At 43.0% G+C, this 20,693-nt stretch overlaps 1 protein-coding gene across 4 annotated transcripts in view; it reads right to left on the bottom strand.

Annotated features, from left to right (window-relative positions):
* The window catches only part of EP300 (EP300 lysine acetyltransferase), a 185,684-nt gene that overhangs the window by 55,113 nt on the left and 109,878 nt on the right, over window positions 1–20,693 (bottom strand). For 2 of the 4 annotated variants that reach the window (XM_077276079.1, XM_077276081.1), the window contains exons 17-19: window positions 14,428–14,546; window positions 10,119–10,379; window positions 9,813–9,901 (exon numbers count right to left, since the gene is read on the bottom strand). In XM_077276079.1, coding sequence (XP_077132194.1) covers window positions 9,813–9,901; window positions 10,119–10,379; window positions 14,428–14,546 — 469 coding nt within the window. The remainder of the gene's footprint in view (window positions 1–9,812; window positions 9,902–10,118; window positions 10,380–14,427; window positions 14,547–20,693) is intronic. The other 2 variants (XM_077276080.1, XM_077276082.1) reach the window with 1 other exon arrangement.

Genomic DNA, 20,693 nt, shown 5'->3' with positions numbered 1-20,693 from the left:
GGCCATGGAATTTGAGTGCAGTACTTTCTTTGAAACAATTGTACCTGTTGATTACACATTTTTTTTAGCTCTCCACATGTGGTTCTTGGCTGTTGGAAAAGTTCTGATATTTGTCTTCACTCCTTTGTCTGGAATCTTGCGGGGAGCACCTGGTCGTGGCTGGTTTATGGTGAAATTATGTTCTTTCCAATCCCGCATTATATCCCCCTGTAACCAATGCCATCTGTATATTTTAAAACAATAAGGTTGCAAAGGTCTTGAGACAGCTGATTTTACCCATCATGAGATGTTTTTTGTGTGGCACCTTGGTAATGAGACACCTTTTTATAGGCCATCAGTTGAACCAGCTGATATTCGGGATTGCTTTCTAATTATTGAAAGACTTCAGCTGGTGTCATGACTTTCTATAGCTTTTTGCACCTCTTCATGTGTTCAACACTTTTTCCTTGTGTCATTCCTCATTACTACACAACTTAATTTAATTACATCTATGGTTTGACTTCTTTGCCTTTACAGATTGGATGGGTTGTTACTGGAATCGGGTGAGAATTTCATGTGAAGAACACCTTTACAAATATATTTACTTAGAAAATTGGTGACGTGTTCAATACTTATTTCACCCGCTGTATATATACCGTACTCACACATTAAAATATATATATCTGGACTTCTGCAACCAAATATGTACCATATATATGTTTGTTTTCTATCGGGCCAATGCATCTAAATTAAAACACATTTATAAACAGTTTTCAGTAAGAATTGAGAAATAGAATGATGTATTATTACTCCAAGGATCAGATACTCAGGGTATGTTGCTGGTAATGATGGAGAAACAAATCTCCATTGAAAACATAGGCACAGAGTGAACAGATTTTTAAAATAACTTTAGATCTTCAAGAATCACATACAGTTTAGTAGATTTTAATGTTCGCTCATCAACTACAATTTTAAAAACAATCTGAAAAAATATTTATCTTTCCCAGCAATCATAGATTAGAATCTTTATATACACCACTCTATTTGTACTCATCATTGTGCATCATCAAATGGATGACACTTCGCATTTAGGGCTTGGTAACACTGACTTTCTCCTGTGTACAAAAAAGTAACAGATTTCTGAAAAAAAGTCATGCTGCCATTTTCCTCCTTGCCGATTTTAACCAAAGAGTTTTTTCAAATTCCCAAGGTGTGAATTCCTGCAGTGTCTTTCACCCAAATGAAACCATTATTCCTGCCAATAGTCCTATATTTGCAGGACAATAATCTGCTGCAAATAATGAACTTGTGTACATTTCCATAGAGTAATAGAGCTGGCACTAACACTGTGATAGCAATTGGGGGTATTGTGTGGGCTTTATTCTACATTGCTTTGTTAGTTTTTCAATTACCGTATATACTCGAGTATAAACCGAGATTTTCAGCCCAAATTTTTGGGCTGAAAGTGCCCCTCGGCTTATACTCGAGTCACGGTCGGCGGGTGAGGGGGAGAGGGCGCTGAGGCATACTCACCTAGTCCCGGCGCTCCTGGCGCTCCCCCTGCCCGTCCCACGGTCTTCGGTGCCGCAGCTCTTCCCCTGTTCAGCGGTCACGTGGGACCGCTCATTAGAGAAATGAATAGGCTGCTCCACCTCCCACAGGGGCGGAGCCGCATAATTCATTTCTCTAATCAGCGGTGCCGGTGACCGCTGACAGAGGAAGAGGCTGCGGCACCGAAGACCAGCTGTCCGGGGGAAGGAGCGGGACGCCGGGAGCAGGTAAGTATTACATATTTACCTTCCCTCGTTCCACCCGCCGGGCGCCGCTCAGTCTTCGCGTCCTCTTGTTCTGACTGTTCAGGTCAGAGGGCGCGATGACGCATATAGTGTGCGCGCCGCCCTCTGCCTGATCAGTCAGTGCGGAGAGATGCCGGGACGGGACGCTGAGGAGCTGCAAGCAAGAGAGGTGAGTATGTGTTTTGTTTTTTTTATTGCAGCAGCAGCAATGGCACAGATTTATGTGGAGTATCTATGGGGCAACGGTGCAGAGCATTATATATAAGGCAAAGCTTTATGTGGAGCATCTATGGGGCAACGGTGCAGAGCACTATATATAAGGCACAGCTTTATGTGGAGCATCTATGGGGCAACGGTGCAGAGCACTATATATAAGGCACAGCTTTATGTGGAGCATCTATGGGGCAACGGTGCAGAGCACTATATATAAGGCACAGCTTTATGTGGAGCATCTATGGGGCAACGGTGCAGAGCACTATATATAAGGCACAGCTTTATGTGGAGCATCTATGGGGCCATAATCAAAGGTCAAAGGTGCAGAGCATTATATATGGCACAGCTATCTATGGGGCCATAATCAAAGGTGCAGAGCATTGTATATGGCACAGCTTTCTATGGGGCCATAATCAAAGGTGCAGAGCATTTTATATGGCACAGCTATCTATGGGGCCATAATCAAAGGTGCAGGGCATTATATATGGCACAGCTATCTATGGGGCCATAATCAAAGGTGCAGAGCATTGTATATGGCACAGCTATCCATGGGGCCATAATCAAAGGTGCAGAGCATTGTATATGGCACAGCTATCTATGGGGCCATAATCAAAGGTACAGGGCATTATATATGGCACAGCTATCTATGGGGCCATAATCAAAGGTGCAGAGCATTGTATATGGCACAGCTTTCTATGGGGCCATAATCAAAGGTGCAGAGCATTGTATATGGCACAGCTTTCTATGGAGCACCTATGGGGCCATAATGAACGGTGCAGAGCATTATATATGGCACAGCTTTATGTGGAGCATCTATGGGGCCATAATGAACGGTGCAGCACATTATATGTGGCACAGCTTTATGTCGAGCATCTATGGGGCCATAATGAACGGTGCAGAGCATTATATGTGGCACAGCTTTATGTCAAGCATCTATGGGGCCATAATGAACGGTATGGAGCATCTATTTTTAATTTTGAAATTCACCGGTAGCTGCTGCATTTCCCACCCTAGGCTTATACTCGAGTCAATAAGTTTTCCCAGTTTTTTGTGGCAAAATTAGGGGGGGACGGCTTATACTCGAGTATATACGGTATATTTATTAAATCAATGCAATTATTTTAACTGTTCCTTTCAAGGTCATGAAGGACCTTTGGCTAAATTCATTTTTTTACAATACCTTTAGATGTATCGGAGACTAAAAAGCAACCCTACTTCTAGAGTAATTAACTGTATAATAGTGACAAATATAATAGTGACAATAGTGGCACTCTGATTAGCAGCATCCTGGCAATCCTGTGACCACCAAGACCCACAGACCAAGAGCCTTGTTGGTGCCTCTTTTCCACATGCAGAAATAATGGTCTGCTGGATATGTGAAAACAGCATTTCATTCCAGTGCCTGGCACTCTCCTAGGTGTGCAGGCAGTCTACTTGTACCGGGCCCACAAATAGCCCAAAGCACAAATATGTCCCTCATCATAGAGACAGAGAGAGAGACTGTTTCGGGGAGGCCTGTGGACAGCTCTTTCCTTGTTTCTCTGGCTTAGAGCAGGAAGATAAGACCCTGCTTACAGTCCCGCCCGGGAGCATGGGCATCTCATTAACTGAAAACTTCTAACACTGATTACACAAGAACCACAAGACTGATTTCTTCACCCCAGGTATCATTTTAATCAGTTTAGCAACCTGACAATGTCTGTAGTGTACTTCGCAAAATCCAGCTGACCGGTTCGCTTTAAGAACCAGGACCTTTCACCCCAAACTTACAATCGGAGGTCTGTATTTGCATATTTTTTATTTTATTTTAGATGCATTGTAACAACAAAAAACAAATAGGGAAAGTGTCTTTAGCTTAGATTTAGCTAAGAAATGGCTGCAGACAAAGACTCATTTGGCCAAGTCATTTACCTAAGCAGAACATGCATTTGAAAAGAGGGAGAAATAAGCAATTACTTTAGAGAGGACTCAGTGTTTAGTAGGAGGTCGAAACACTCTGGTAAAACAAAAAAAAACCCTGCCTTTAGGATGACAATGGATAGTGTAGTAATGATTTTACAATGAAAAATCTGGCTTGCATTATTAAAATGAACCTATCAGGTGATTCATGCTGCCCAAACTGAAGGCAACATGAATCACAGCCTGGTTGCACGATTACAGCCCAGTATATTCACCAAAATGCTCCAGTGTTTCAGAGAAAATATTACGGTGATTGATCGGCCTCTACATGGGTACATATGAACAGACTGGTCAATCACCTATTGTGGCACCGAGATCAGACTAGTAGAGCTCCTCCCCGGCTAGATCTTCAAAAGCATATTTTTTCTGAAAAGTTGGAGTATTTCATAAAGTCATAAGTGGCTGTAATTGAACAGCTAGGCAGGAGTTCACGCTACCTGTGGTTTGGGCAGAAGAAATTGCCTGACATGTTATCTTTATTTTCAGCAGCACACATCTATCCTGCCTCCTCACTTCCTTGTTGCGGGCAGGGGTGGGGCACTCCTACTTGAGAGACCATTCAGGTTTAGCAGCATTGTCTTACTTCTAGATAACAGTGCTTATGAACAAGCACAGGGTAAGTCAGCAGTGACTAGGGGAGCGGTTCTAGAAAACAGTCAATGGCGGGTGGGGCATCTGAGGATTTTGATGGTGCTGGACTGATAATTCTTAGGGTACCGTCACACAGTGCAATTTTGATCGCTACAACGGCACGATTCGTGACGTTCCAGCGATGCATTTACGATATCGTTGTGTCTGACACGCTACTGCGATCCGGATCCCCGCTGAGAATCGTACGTTGTAGCAGATCGTTTGAAACTTTCTTTCGTCGTCTAGTGTCCCGCTGTGGCGGCATGATTGCATTGTGTGACACAGGTTGTATACGATGTGCGCACAGTAACCAACGGCTTCTACATCGCAAATACGTCATGAAATTATCGCTCCAGCGCCGTGTATTGCAACGTGTGACCGCAGTATACGACGCTGGAGCGATACTTATACGACGCTGCAACGTCACGAATCGTGCCGTCGTAGCGATGAAAATGGCACTGTGTGACGGTACCCTAAATCAGGAGCTGACAGGGTGGGTGTGTCGAGGAGGTGGGGTGGTTGAGGATGGATGTGAGCAGCTGTTTAAACACCCAAATGGTCATTTCATGATAAGCAGCATGTCTAGACTGCAAGATTATAATGAGAAGGAGAGAGCTTGCTGAGATCCAATGAGTTAACACCTCAGACTGGGATATAGCTACTGGCCAGGCTCTGGTGGTCACTCTCCTTGGCAACACGCAGTAAAAGTTTGACAAACTTTTGTAGCAGAGCAGCAGCAGAGAGAAAAGGCAAGTCAATTACAAACTTGCTTGTTTTCTACAATGATTGGGGCAGATAAAGATTTCATGGGGCTGACAAACTAACCATGCTGTGAGCAATCTGAAACAATAAGGGACTGAGGACAAGCAACGAAAAATGTACATAAACGCTCAACAGTTCCTTGAATGACAGCGGAGCAAAATGACAAATTCAGAACAAATCCATAACATGACAAATGGAACAAGTCAGTATATGATGCTAGCAATGTTGTGCTGCCAAAGCAATACTTTCAATGTATATCATTAATGTGAAGAGCCACAAATTCAATCTAACTTTACTCTTATCTAGCAACATCATGAGATAGAAACACATTTAACACAAGCATCTCCCATTGCCACTGAGCATCTTCAACAACGCAGCCCACCATACTGAAGTTATGGGGTCATATTAGCTGCTTCCACGTTCTCTACAGGTTGGGGGCTCTTCCTAATCAGCGGTGCTGAGTAATTCGGGGCATCCCGATTTTTTTTAAATGTCAATTGGGCTCTTAATTATTGTTTCCTAAAAGCCATGAAGATTTTCTGCTCAATGACTAGAAATACGCAGTTTGCTTATGGCTAATAGCCATGTGACTTTAGCAAAAGTGTGCAAGCAAACCAAGTTTTGCAAGCTTTAGCTCCAAACAATTTGACAGGAATAAGGTTTAAAATGTCCAGACAAAATGTTTCTCCTTAAAATTGCTAATGAATCTGCTATTTAAAGGGGTTCTCTGGGCATATGATTAGTGGGTGTCCAATACATAGCACCCCAACTGATCAGATGTTATTTGCTCCAGCAGCAGCTGGATGTTATCACTTTCAATGGATCTGCGCTGAGCAACAAGGTTTTAAGTGTTTACCAGAGCAAATAACATCTGATTAGTGGGGGTGCGGGATAGCAGACTCCTATCGATCTGCCACTGATCTATCCTTAGGATCACTGGTAGGTCATCAACATCAAATGCCCAAACAAACCCCACCAATATGCCATTGATGACTTCAGATGCCTATACAACCGTTTTAAGGACACTGAGTCTTTCATGGCTCAAAACGTAATAATGCAGGAACTAAAAGATCCTGTTTTTGCATTCTTCTAGTGACATTCTTCGACAGGTGCACAATTATGGCAATTCCAAATTATTATATATATTTTTTAATGGTCTGTTGCTTCCGCATGATAAAGCGCTTTGCCAGATCACTTTTCCCATCAACAAGGCTGCATGCGCTTGCTTTCTGCAGGACCAACTACACTTTTCATTGGTACACTGGGTTACATACTGTAATTCTTTGAAAACTTTTTATTATATTTCTAGGGATACAAGATAAACATTAAACTGTAATTTTAACATTGATTCTCCATATTTATGTTAAAGAGGTGGTCCACTAAAATGTGTAGTGGGTAGATCGGACCTTGGAAATAAGGCTTTCTTCCAATACCTTGTTTCCAAGTGTGACTGAGTAGCGCTATTGCTGGCCGCTCATTCCCATCACGTGACCCCTGGCTGCAGGAGAAACTCCGCCCACAGCCCAGTCACACAGGAGGATTGGGTCCCGCCTCGGGGATGCAGAGTTTGCTTCCAGAAGTTAACGTGACATCACCGGATATCAGAGGCTGCAAACGGGGGTCACGTGATACGGATGAGCTGAAACACAAGGTATTTGAAGAAAGCCTTATTGCCAAGGTTTAAATCGATCAGCCCACTCACACTGTAGTGGACCACCTCTTGATTTTTTTATTTGTATTTTTTCCTTAATCTACTGCGTGAAATAAAATTATGCTTTTTTTTTTTTGGTGGTGGTGGGGGGGGGGGGGGGGGGGGGCGGTGGGGTGTTGCATTACTTACAAGAAGGCTTAACTATGCAATCCCTCAATCTCTAGATGTAGACGTGGACAAAACAACCTTAACAGGATTGTAATTGTAGCTGATGTGAAAGTTTAAATAAAAACTGTATAAATGGGAAAAGAAAATAAGATTTTTTTGCATTTACAGGCTGTGAGTTACAAAATTTATGTGAGCTTTTAATGCATTTATTTCAGCTATTTGTTTAATGGATGTCAGATTTGAAGCACTGACGAGGCACTAGGAATAGCAGGGATCACCGCTGGCATTGAAGATGTGGCTCTTCACTAAACTCATCTGCATTTTAGCTGAGAAAAAAAGATCTAAATAAAATGCCTGCCCACACATAACAGTAAATGTTTTGTGAATTAAAAGATAGACAAAACTTATGTTAAGTACCTTTCATTAGTGTATGACTAGATAGAGCATAGAAGCCAAGACATCTATTGATTACAGGCAGGATACAAACAGAAGCAGAAATAGGGTGACGAGAAACGGCACTTCTCAAAAGATATACCCTATATATTCTAATATACAATGGTGAATGGCAAAGGCCAGAACAAATCACTTAAAGAGCAATTCCACTCAGATGAACACTGGGACCATCACTCGTCCAATAAATAAAATTGTGAGTACATGTTCAGTATACTTCTTACTGCCCAATTCCCAGATTCAGGCCAATCTTGAAGACAAAAACATTCAAAAGAAAAATAATTAAACTGCAGGATTTCGAAGCAAAATCTTTTCAAAATCACCATTAGGAGGATTTTGCCATTAACCTGCAGCAAGGACCACCTACAATCTGTGTTGGGTGCTGCAGTAAACTAGGCAGCATCCTGCAAGATGCAGTCTCCAGTGTGGGAGCGAGCGCTATAAGATGCTCGTTTCTGCTCTGAAGATGGCAGCTTGGCATCAGGAACAGAAGACTGCCTAGTTTAGTAAATCTGCAGCATAGACTTTGGCAGTCCTTGCTGAGAGTGAACAGCAAAAGCCTCTAACAGTCTATTAGAAAAGCAATGATACGGCATTATAGCTTTTCTTTTGCAAGTATTCCTGTACAGTTGCATGCCAGATTTGTAATTTAACCCCCTTCCGCAAAAGGAAGATGTAATAATGTGCTGGGAAGGGTCCTCCGGAACTGCACTCCCTCCACACGTGCCAGATGCCAGCTATCCTATATAGCCGTCATCTGTCTCCAACAGCTGAGACTGGGGCAGAGCTTGGGCCGTGGCTGCTAACCAATTAAATGCCACTGTCAATTCCTGGCTGTAGCGTTTAATTAAAAAGCATCGGCTCCTAAAGTCCCCCCACCACCCAGTGACTATGGGGGATCACAGAGTTACTATGACAGCCATGGGTCTGCTGACGGCCTCGTTGCTGTCATCTCAGTTCTCCAAGTAAAGTTCTCCCATAGGCTGACCGAAATTTTCACAATATGCTGCAATGCTGTGGTATTGTAGTATATAGTATAAGCAGTCAAAGGATCGCAGGTGCAAGTTATTTAAAAATAAAAAAAAAATAAAAAAGGGGGGGGGGGGGGGCAGAAAAGTAGTTTTGTTTGTTTTTTTAAACCCACAGTATACCGTATTTTAAGACACTTTTTCCAAAAAAAATTTGAAAGGGAAAAAGGGTGTGTGTCTCATAATCCGAAGGTATCTTACCTGAGGGGTGAGGGCAGAGTGTTGTCATAGGAGCCAGGGTCGCTGATTAAGGAGGTCAGCAGCAGGAGGAGTGGGGGGATGCTTCGGTTCTCAACCTCTCAGAAGATGTCGGCGCCAGTGATTGGAGGTTTCGTCTCCAGTACATATCCCTGCGGATGTCTTCGGAAAACTAGCCACCTACAGCGGCACATGCACAGATTAAGATCTTGGGAAGCCCACTGCAGGGATATGTACGGGAAAGAAAAGGTCCATTCACCGGCATCTTCTGAGAGGACGAGGACCGCAGCCCACTCCTCCTGCTGCTTATGTCCTGAAGCAGTGACCCTGGCTCCTCCCCACAGGTAAGCTACTGTTAAGCTGGATTATAAGGCACACCATTATTTAAAAATGTTTTTTTTTTTCCTATTTTCCACCCAAAAGTTGGTGTGAATTTTATAATTCGGTGTTTTATAATCTGCAAAATATGGTATATCTCGGAACAAAAGAAAAATATACATAAAAAAAGCCTATTTGGTATTGCCAAGTTAATGAAAGACTATTATAATATGGAACTCACTCAATCAGTAAATGCTGTAGAGATTAAAAAATTAAAAAATAAAAATAAAAATGCCACAATTGTGTTTCTTGTTTTGGCACATCACCTCTAAGAAACCGTAACGCTAAGCAATAGAAATATTGTATGTACGCGAAAAATCAGTAATAATAAAAAACGTCCTCATCGTGCAAAATACAAGCTCTCACTCAGCCCCATCAAACTTAAGAAAAAAAATAAGGGTTTCGGAAAATGAAGACTTAAAGCATATTTTATCCACATTTGAAAAAGTAATGACTGCAGCTCTCAGCACTAATCAGAATACTGCACCAGGGGAAAAATAAGGATCGGATGGGCCCAGAGAATGCTCTGATTTCAGTGGAATTGCTCTTTAAGCATTGGAATTTAATATTGTAAACGGATGCTTTTCTGGGAGCACTTACCTATTTTGATAACTGTAGTATGTGGCATCACGTGGAATTGTGCATAGCTGTTTGCCATAACAGCACAGGGTTTGTGGAGAGAATTCAAGCTGTAAGACAGTGTGAAGTGGAAATAGGTCTTTAAAAAGCACCAAGCCATAAATCTCATACTCGCACAGTGTACAAATATTCAAGACCAATACTTTTTGTGCCAGGTATCTTTTACAATGGTTTGATAGTAAATATAAAGATTGGAAGTAAGGCCCTTACCCTACACACATAGCCATTATAAAACAGTAATAAAAAAAAAGTATAAGTTGTACAAACCTTTCTGCCACAACAGTATCCCAGACTCTGCATGACTGGATCGATCTCCTGTTCAAACACTTCAGCTAACTTTGAGCAGTACTTGTAAACGCGAGAAGTTTTTCGGTTATATAGCCAAGCATTGTTAAACATCAGCCAGATGTCTTCCACATACTGCCATGGTTCCTGGTACTGCCCGGTGTCTAACTTGCGTTTAATGGTTGACAGGTCCATAGGAGTCTTCACAATCTCAAAGTAATCCTGCAGGACAGAGGTATTTTTCTGAATCATAAGAAGTTATAACGCATTACTGGTCTGAGAGGATGCAAAGCAAAAATAAAGCAAAGCACAATTCTAGCATTAAAATATGGGATTTACTTACCAATGTATATTTGTAAGTCAAAACTCAATGGAAAGAGCAGAGCGGCGAAAAAAATGTAAACACCCCCCCAATCACAAAACCCGCAAGCCATCACCATTTAAAAGGGTCCTGCCGTGTCCGGAAATACAATTTAGCCTTCAGGAACCAGGTTAATCAGCAAGTAAAGCAATAAATCCTGCTTGGTTGCTTTACTGGAGCAGGAGCTTCAGGGAGAAAATGAACGTCTATGCTTTCCCTGTAGCCGCTCTCTTTCTGCCATAGGGAGTGAAGGGGGCGCACGTGCTGTAAGGACGCCCCGGCACAATGAGTGACGACCTGCTCGGCACACACTGCTGAGCAGACTGTCTATCAATGTGCCGGCGAACGAGCACGGAGTGCGCACTGTGCATTATGGCAGGTATAGAGTGGAGAGAATGGAAGTTCATTTTCTTCTTGCAGCTGCTGCTCCAGTAAGCCAAAGGATTTAGACACCATTTACCTTCAGATCAGTTCCTTTTCTGCAGGTAAACTGAATTTCTGGACTTGACAGGATCCCTTCAAATATTTGAAAAATTTTGCAGAAAAAGAGAGCAGTACATGTATTTTATACTTTAGGGGAGTTGTATGTAGGGGGGGACTGGGGTTGGGACTATGTTCTTTAAATGTTTGTAATGTTACTTGAAAAACTGCAAAAAAAAAAAAAAAAATTTGATTAAAAAAAATAAATTGAAAATTAGAAGGCATCAGCCCCCTTTGCAACCATTTTTTTTAACCCTCCGTCAGGGGGCAACTGATCTGACAGGCGCAGCTCACTTAGTTTCATTTCTCTATTTTCAGTGGTTTGTCTGGGAAATGCCCTCCTCCCAGTACCTTCCTAAGGGTACCGTCTCACAAAACGATTTACCAACGATCACAACCAGCGATACGACCTGGCCGTGATCGTTGGTAAGTCGTTGTGTGGTCGCTGGGGAGCTGTCACAGACAGCTCTCCAGCGACCAACGATGCCGAGGTCCCTGGGTAACCAGGGTAAACATCGGGTTACTAAGAGCAGGGCCGCGCTTAGTAACCCGATGTTTACCCTGGTTACTGTCGTAAATGTAAAAAAAAAAAAAAAACAGTACATACTCACATTCCGGTGTCCGTCAGGTCCCTTGCCGTCTGCTTCCCGCACTGACTGACTGCCGGCCGCTGTGCTCTGCTTTCACTTTACGGCTGGCAGTCAGTCAGTGCGGGAAGCAGACGGCAAGGGACCTGACGGACACCGGAATGTGAGTATGTACTGTTTTTTTTTTTTTTACATTTACAATGGTAACCAGGGTAAACATCGGGTTACTAAGCGCGGCCCTGCGCTTAGTAACCCGATGTTTACACTGGTTACAAGCGAACGCATCGTTGGATCGGTGTCACACACACCGATCCAACGATGACAGCGGGAGATCCAGCGACGAAAGAAAGTTCCAAACGATCTGCTACGACGTACGATTCTCAGCAGGGTCCCTGATCGCTGCTGCGTGTCAGACACAGCGATATCGTATGGATATCGCTGGAACGTCACGGATCGTACCGTCGTAGCGACAAAAGTGCCACTGTGAGACAGTACCCTAACTTTAAAGGCTGTGTGAAACCTGAGAAGCCTCTTGTTATGCAGAGCTGCAGGAGATCAGATATCAGTGTTTTGGCTTCTCTGGCTCATTGCCCCTGAAGGCGTCACACCTTTGACTTTTAGTATTTGCTGTTTTTATTCATCCCAATTGTTTTTTTAGCTTGTTTTATGAATAGCTAGTGCTAAATTTGTGGATTTGTCATAGAAGGTTTTGTTATAAATAAGAGTGTGCTTCTCAGGCACATTGCGCCTTAACACATTATCTCTCTTGCTTCAGCTTTTCTTCTGAAATGGCGAGAAGAATATTTGACTTGTCAAATGCCCTTCATGTTGAGCAAGTGCAAAATATACTGCTTGATGATGAGACAGACCCCTTACAGCTAGAAGATTTAGGGGGAGAAAGTGACATTGATTCAGAAGATGATGTGGAAGAATGTCCAGATGTGTCTGATACAGATCAAGATGGAGAGAGTGAGGAGGATGCTCAAGACATAGAAACATATTACTTTTCTGGTTAATAAACTTTTTTTTTTCAACCTGATTATGTGTATTCTCATTTATTACATTCCTATTTATGTAACTGATCACTTTTAGAGCATTGAGATTTTTTAAAAACGAAAATATAGCCAATTTTCTAGCCTGTGCCGGACAGGCGCAATGCCCTAAACTCGTTAAGAAACATATTGCCCCTGACGGAGGGTTAAGTGAAACTAAAATGAAATACAATGTAATTTTACCAAAAGATTTCATTCATGTACATCATACATGTCAAACTCTGGCCTGCAGGGTGATTATACTTGGTTCACGATGCCAGCACCGCATCCTCAGATCGCACTTTCAACTGCATCAGCACTCCAGTTGATGCCGATACAGTTGAATGAGATGATGGAAGCCGTTTGCTCCCTCCTCCATCATTCTCCTTCTGTGCCTGAGGTCTCAGCACTGCAGATACAATTTCACTATTTCACACCCACTATGCCGAGTAGTGAATAGCTTCAGATCGCTTACTGCCGAGATCAGAGCAGCGGGGAAAAGAGGAGAGATGAGCACATTTTTCTTAATGTGGGGCCCATTATACTGTATGGATGAATATGTGGGCCAGTATTCTGTCTGGAGCATTATGTGGTGCCCATAATACTAAATGGAGGACTGTGTGTGGCCTAAAATACTAAATGGAGAACTACGTGGGGCCATTATTCCGTATGGTGAATTACACTGTATAGAGGACTATGTGAGGTCATAATTCTGTATGTAGGACTATGTGGGACACATTATACTGTGCGGGGATCACATTTAGAGCATCATACTGTACTTGGGACAGCATACCTTGCTGGAGGCGGATGGGACACAGTAGGGTCATGTGTATGGAGGAATTCCCTTTGGAGGTATCATACTGTGTATGGAGGACACCTGTTGACATTATACAAAGGGCAGCAAAGTTGTGAGATATGCTCATCTGTTTTTTGTTGTAGGGTGGGGAGAGACTTTCTACTGGGCTCCATAGTTTTTATGTCCGCTCCTGCCCACAAGGAAAAACCCAATGCTCCTGTCGTGACTTACAATCTATTAAAGACAACCCTTTTAAGTTTGTTTCTATATGAAAAGGTTTACCAGATGTGAAAAGGAAAAACTTCAATTGTAGACTTCTTTTTTTTAAAATAAATATCAGGGTTATCCCAGAACTTTGTCCAAGTTTATAAATTTGACCCTCTGTTGAGTTTGACACGCCTGATGTACATAGAGTGTAGCTTAGAAAGTCAGGATCAGAGATTGTGGTGTGCCTGGCTTGTGATTCCAGTACTGCGGTTTCCTTTCATTATGGCTCCTACACTGTAGCAGTTAATGGCTAATTGGTTAATTATCCCCATGGCATTTCCACACACATGATGATGTATCAGGCACCCATTCTCTTTATATAGATGGTAAAAAAAAAGAAAAATCGGCATCGGATTATTTGGCCCCAATTCATCATATGCAAATTTTTTTAATCACCATTTTTTTTTTTTTTTTAATATTGTGATATTCGCTGCCGTTTTCGGTTCCAAATTTATCAAAATGGCACACGTGATTAATGAATATGGCGCAAAGTCAAACATGGACCTTATTCTGGTTTTGAAATGACTGTGCGACTTTTGGCGCCAAAAATCACAATACAGCATTAAAATCCACAGGCAATCATAAATAAATAGGCTTTAAAAAAAGGGGGGTGCAAATAGAACAATGAATTGGGAGCAACTAAATAAAAAGGCATAAAACTAGACAAACAACTAGTACAAAAGCAATGATGAATCAGGGACCATCTAAGTATCCGAAAATAAAAACACCGTTTTCCAAATGAGCACAAAAAGAATTTGATGAAGCTTACCGGGATTCCTAATAACTGCGGATCTACAGGTTGCCGGAATGGAAGGGATTCTGGATCTTGGCGGTATAATGCCTCTAGTGTAGGCATGAGAGCTTGTCGTAGTTCCTCAGGTTTAAAAACTTTAAAGGGGGTGAAGAAATTGAAGAAATTATTTTAATAACAAAGATATTGTTACATAGCAATAAATAATAGTATAGAACAGAACAAGCAGAAAAGCACATGGCTATGACCTATGAAGAAAGGTTTTAAAAGGAAACTGTCAGTATGTGCACACGATCAGTAAACGTTGAGGGTTAGCTACTGCGTACTTGCGCAGCGGCCAGATGTTACACCATAGTGGGGGGATTTCAAGAAATCTTTTTGGTTGGCTTGTTTCTATGATAAAGAGTTTTCCTTTTACTGCTACATATGATTAATGCATAAAATGTAAAGATGCAGTATATTTTGTTATGCCAATTTTCTGCTAGAGGAAACTTCGCAACAATTCAAACAACTAAAACCTTTCTAAACACTATTGCCAATTATAAAGTTACAGAAATTGCACTGAAAAATTTATTCTCGTTCAGTGACGATTCTTTTTTGCTCGTCTCTTGTACTCCTGTGTCGGATCATCTCTTATTATTCAACAGTAATCTGCAATCATGGATTCCATGTTCATTGATATCTTTTCTCTCCACAGCCGCACTTGGTGAAATCTCTCACCGTGCTAGTCGTTCACTGCTCTGCAGATTGGTGGAAAGTCTGGATGCGAAGGTATGAATCTTTAACCCCTTCACGACATGCGCCATACTAGTACTGTGCATGTCGTGTCTCCCCCTTTGATGTGGGCTCTGGCGCTGAGCCCACATCAAAGTCGCGACATGTCAGCTGTTTTGTACAGCTGACATGTGCGCACAATAGCGACAGGTGGAATCGCGATCCTCCCGCCGCTATTAACTAGTTAAATGCCGCTGTCAAAAACTGACAGCAGCATTTAACTACCGCTTCCAGCCATCTGGCCGGGAATGCGCGCATCGCCGACCCATCATGTGATCGAGGGTCAGTGATGCATCGGCATGACAACCTGAGGTCTCCTTAAGACCTCTATGGTTGTTGATGCAGGCTTGCTGTGATTGCTACCCTGTGGTCGGCGCTCATAGCAAGCCTGTAATTCAGCAGCATAGGAGCAGCTCTTATGTAGCTGAGCCGATCCAGTTGTGCCAGCTTCTAGCCTCCCATGAAGGCTATTGAAGCATGGCAAAAGTAAAAATAAGATGTTTAAAAAAAATATGAAAAAAAAATATAAAAAGTTTAAATCACCCCCCTTTCGCCCCATTCAAAATAAAATAAAAAAAATGAAACACATATCTGGTATCACCGCGTTCAGAATCGCTAGGTCTATCAATTAAAAAAAGAGGATTAACCTTATCGCTAAACGGCGTAGCGAGAAAAAAAAAATTCATAACGCCAGAATTACGTTTTATTGGTAGCCGCGACATTGCATTAAAATGCAATAACGTGCGATCAAAAGAACGTATGTGCACAAAAGTGGTATTACTAAAAACGTCAGCTCAGCACGCAAAAAATAAGCCCTCACCTGACCAGAGATCCCGAAAAATGGAAACGCTACGGGTCTCGGAAAATGATGCATTTTTTTTTTTTAACAAAGTTTGGATTTTTTTTTTTTCACCACTTAGACACCAAACATGTCTAGGTTATTTTTTTTATCTATGAACTCGTAATGACATGGAGAATCACAATGGCAGGTCAGTTTTAGCATTTAGTGAACCTAGCAAAAAAGCCAAACAAAAAACCAGTGTGGGATTGCACTTTTTTTGCAACTTCACAGCACTTGGAATTTTTTTCCTGTTTTCTAGTACAAGACATGGTAAAACCAATGGTGTCATTCAAAAGTACAACTCATCCAGCAAAAAAATAAGCCCTCACATGGACATATTGACGGAAAAATAAAAAAAGTTATGGCTCTGGGAAGGAGGAGAGTGAAAAACGAAAAAGCAAAAAATGGCTGCGTCTTGAAGGGGTTAAAGACATGTTACAGCCAAGATCCTCATATGATTTGAGATTTCCCACCAACTCTTCATAGTTATCTGCTCGAGTTTAGCAAAAAATGAGTTACCACTAATGTGAATGCTACCCATGCAACAAACAGAAACTTCTCATCTTGTAGAAGCTTACGAATCTGAGGTCCAATAAAGACTCCTTTCTTTATATTTGCTTCACTCAAACTTGGAAATTTATCCTTGAGATACTTGAATGCTTTTACATTTTTATCCATTGACTTTATAAAGATCTTCATTAGGCCCAACTGGATATGCAATGGTGGTAACAAAATATTACGTGGGTCAACAAGTGCTGGATGCAGAACATTTTTACTCCCTGGCTTAAGTGAATGTCAGAGAGGTCAGTCTCTATTATTGTAGTGATATTCCCTTGCATGACTATCCCACTCACACAGAAACCAGCAGGACTTTGTGTATCCACCCAGGAGACCAAGCACCTTTAAGTCACCACAGAGAGGCCACAAATGTTGGTCATAGTTCAGGCACTTCAACAGCGGTTTCATGTTGTCATAGGTTTCTTTCATGTGGACTACATAACCAACTGGAATTGAACGTACAGCATTGCCATTATGCAGAAACACCAAGGTTACTTACCGGTAGCCGGTTTTTCCGGAGCCCATGACAGCACACCTGAGAGAGGGATCCGCCCAGTCAGGACAGGAAACCTACTGAAATAAAAGGGCGGTACCTCTCCCTCGCTTCAGTTGGTTTTCCAGAGCATGAGAGGCCCTTTTGGTTAGTACATGGTAATCCATCACCACATTATAAATATAACAAAATACACCCAGCTAAAAAGTGCGCACCAAAGGGTGAAAAAGAAGGGAGGGAATATACAGGTGCTGTCATGGGCTCCGGAAAAACCGGCTACCGGTAAGTAACCTTGGTGTTTTCCCGTCTCCCATGACAGCACACCTGAGAGATTTTTGGAGAAAGAACACCTTAGGGAGGGACCACCGCTTGCAGCACCCTTCTACCAAAGGTAAGGTCAGACGAGGAGGATAGATCTAGCCGGTAGTGTCTAAAGAAGGTAGACGGAGAGGACCAGGTAGCGGCTTTACAAATTTGATCTATCGATACCTCTGCTTTTTCAGCCCAGGAAGTAGACACGGCCCTGGTGGAGTGAGCCTTGATGCCATCAGGGATCGGGGCGCCACAGGAAGCATAGGATAAGGAAATAGCCTCCCTAATCCACCTGGCAATAGTACACTTGGATACCCCATATCCTTTCCTACTACCCTGGAAGGCTATGAAAAGGGATTGATCTTTTCTCCACTGATTTGTCAAGGATATGTACTGCACAATAGCCCTCCTCACATCCAGTGTATGAAATTTTGCCTCCCCTGGGTTCCTAGGATTATTACAAAAGGAGGGCAACACAATCTCTTGACTTCTATGAAATTTAAGTACGACCTTTGGAAGGTATGCCGGATCTGGTCTGAGTACTACCCTGTCATCAAAAATTTGCGTGTAAGGAGGGGAGACGGACAGGGCCTGTAAATCACTCACCCTACGGGCTGATGTTAACGCAACCAGGAGTACCGTTTTAAGAGTGAGTATCTTTAATGATGATTCCTGCAGGGGTTCAAATGGACTATTGGTTAGAGCATTTAATACCAGATTTAAATCCCACGGGGGAAGTCTCTGAATTTTTATCGGTCTAGACCTACTACAGGATTTAATAAAGCGGGACACCCATCTATTGGAGGCAAGATTGCAATTGTATAAGGCACCTAATGCCGACACCTGGACCTTGAGTGTATTGGTTGCCAACCCCAGTTGTAAACCCGCTTGTAAAAATTCTAAGATGGTACCCACAGGAGCCTTGTCCCCCAAAGGTTGCCCCGAAAAATCCAGAAACTTTTTCCACGTTCTACCGTAAATTCTAGATGTTACTGGTTTTCTACTTTTTAATAAGGTGGAAACTAACCCTGGCGAAAACCCCCGCCTACTCAGTAATGCCCTCTCAAATTCCAGGCTGCAAGATGGAAGCCCTTCACCTGAGAGTGGCATATTGGGCCCTGGGTTAGAAGGTCCGGAATCTCTGGTAGGATCCACGGATCGGTTATAGACATTTGTCTCAGGAGGGAGAACCAAGGTCTTTTCGGCCAAAATGGAGCAATCAATATTACTCTCGCTTGCTCCATCCTGATTTTCCTCACTACTGCTGGTATCATTGCTATTGGTGGAAACACATACGCGAGACTGAAATCCCATTGAATCTGCAGGGCATCTACTGCGAAGGGATTCTCCCTCGGGTCTAGTGAACAGAACCTGTCTACCTTCCTGTTGATTAGGGTGGCAAACAAATCTATCACAGGTAAGCCCCAGGCCTGCACTATCTCTTGAAAGACCCGGGGATTTAAAGACCACTCCCCCTGCCTCAGTGTCTTGCGACTTAGGTAGTCTGCTCTCGAATTCTCGATTCCCCTTATGTGAAGAGCAGAGAGGGATAGCAGGTGGTGCTCTGCTATTTGTAGGAGGACAGACGCTGACTTCATTAGGGAAGGGGATCTCGTCCCCCCTTGGTGGTTGATATATGCCACCACTGCGCGATTGTCCGACATGACCCTGGTATGGTGGCCCTGAATGATGGGAAGGAAGTGTTTCACAGCTCTTTCTACGGCCCCTAATTCCCTTAAATTTGACGCCTGTTGAGACTCTAGATGGGACCAAGATCCCTGAACTGAAAGAGTCCCTAAATGAGCTCCCCATCCTGTACCGCTTGCGTCTGTGGTGATGACCTGTTCTATCGGAGTTACCCACTGGACCCCAGATGTTAAATGATTTCTTATGGTCCACCATTTTAGGGAATCCGTTACCCCCAATGAAAGACACAGTTTGCCCTCTAAACGCCCTTTTAACAGTTTTTGCGCCGACAGGACCTCCCACTGTAATAATCTTAGATGGAATTGAGCCCATCTTACTGCGGGTATACAGGACGTCAGAGAGCCCAGCAAGGACATTGCTTTTCTCAAAGTCATTACAGGGTGTTGAATTGCTGATTCCACCAGATTTTGGATTTTGACCAACTTGTTTTCTGGTAGAAGACAAAGCTGACGCTCGGAGTCCAGAACCAGGCCTAAAAAGGACTGAACCGGCTCCGGCGTCAACCTTGATTTGGCAAGATTTATTTTCCACCCCAGCAATTCTAGTGTCGTCGTAACCTCTTCTATTTGTGACCGGCAGTGCGCCGCTGAGTTCCCTATTATCAGGAAGTCGTCCAGATATGGAACAATTACCACGTCCCGTGAGCGGAGGAAGGACATGACCTCTGACATCAGCTTGGTAAAAATTCTTGGCGCTATTGACAGGCCGAACGGGAGGGCAGCGTACTGATAGTGCCTGAGACAACCTTGGACATAAACCGCTACCCTTAGGAATTTTTGAAAATCTTGATGAATTGGGACGTGATAATAGGCGTCTTTTAAATCGATAGCTGCCATGAAGCACTGTGGGAACAGGAGTTTTATCGCTGTATTTATAGACTCCATTTTGAAGGAACAGTTTTTTACCGATTGATTGAGGTTTTTTAGATTGACGATAGTTCTTAAAGACCCGTCTGGTTTTTTTATCAAAAAAAGAGGGGAATAAAAACCTTTTCCCTGTTCCTCCCGCGGGACTTCTACCAGAACACGTTTTGAAACCAGCTCTAGTACCTCTGTTTCCAAGGCTAGCTGCTCTTCCGGGGTTTTTCTTTGGGGTGTTGAAATAAAAGTCCGTCGCGGTGGATAAACAAAATCTATTTTTAGGCCGTCTTTGACCACCATCAGAGCCCAATGAGAGGGGGAGATGTTTACCCATGCTGGGAAAAAAGATGAAAGCCTCCCCCCTACTGGCCTGGCGTCATTGGGAGGGCTTTTTAGTTGAAGTTGAGGGACCTTTAAACATATATCCAGATCCCCTTTTGTCTCTGGAGTCCCAGCCCCTTCTGTCTCCCGGGGGGCGGCCCCTACTAAATTTGCCCCTCCGAAAATAAGGCCTTCTAAAGTCCACTGGAAAGCGAGGAAAACCTTTTTTCCTGTCACCGGCTTTTTCCAGAATGTCCTCCAACTTTTTACCGAAGAGGAAATGGCCATCACATGGTATAGAACAGAGTCTATTTTTTGAGGGCAGGTCTCCCGGGCACCCCTTTAACCAGAGAGCACGCCTAGCTGCATTGGATAAACCTGCAGCTCTGGCCGCCAGCCTTACGGAATCTGCTGATGA

Source organism: Ranitomeya variabilis, chromosome 8 (assembly GCF_051348905.1).
Source record: "Ranitomeya variabilis isolate aRanVar5 chromosome 8, aRanVar5.hap1, whole genome shotgun sequence".
Taxonomy (NCBI): Eukaryota; Metazoa; Chordata; class Amphibia; order Anura; family Dendrobatidae; genus Ranitomeya; species Ranitomeya variabilis.
The sequence above is the reverse complement of the archived record's forward strand: the minus strand, read 5'-3'. Positions and strand labels throughout refer to the sequence as shown.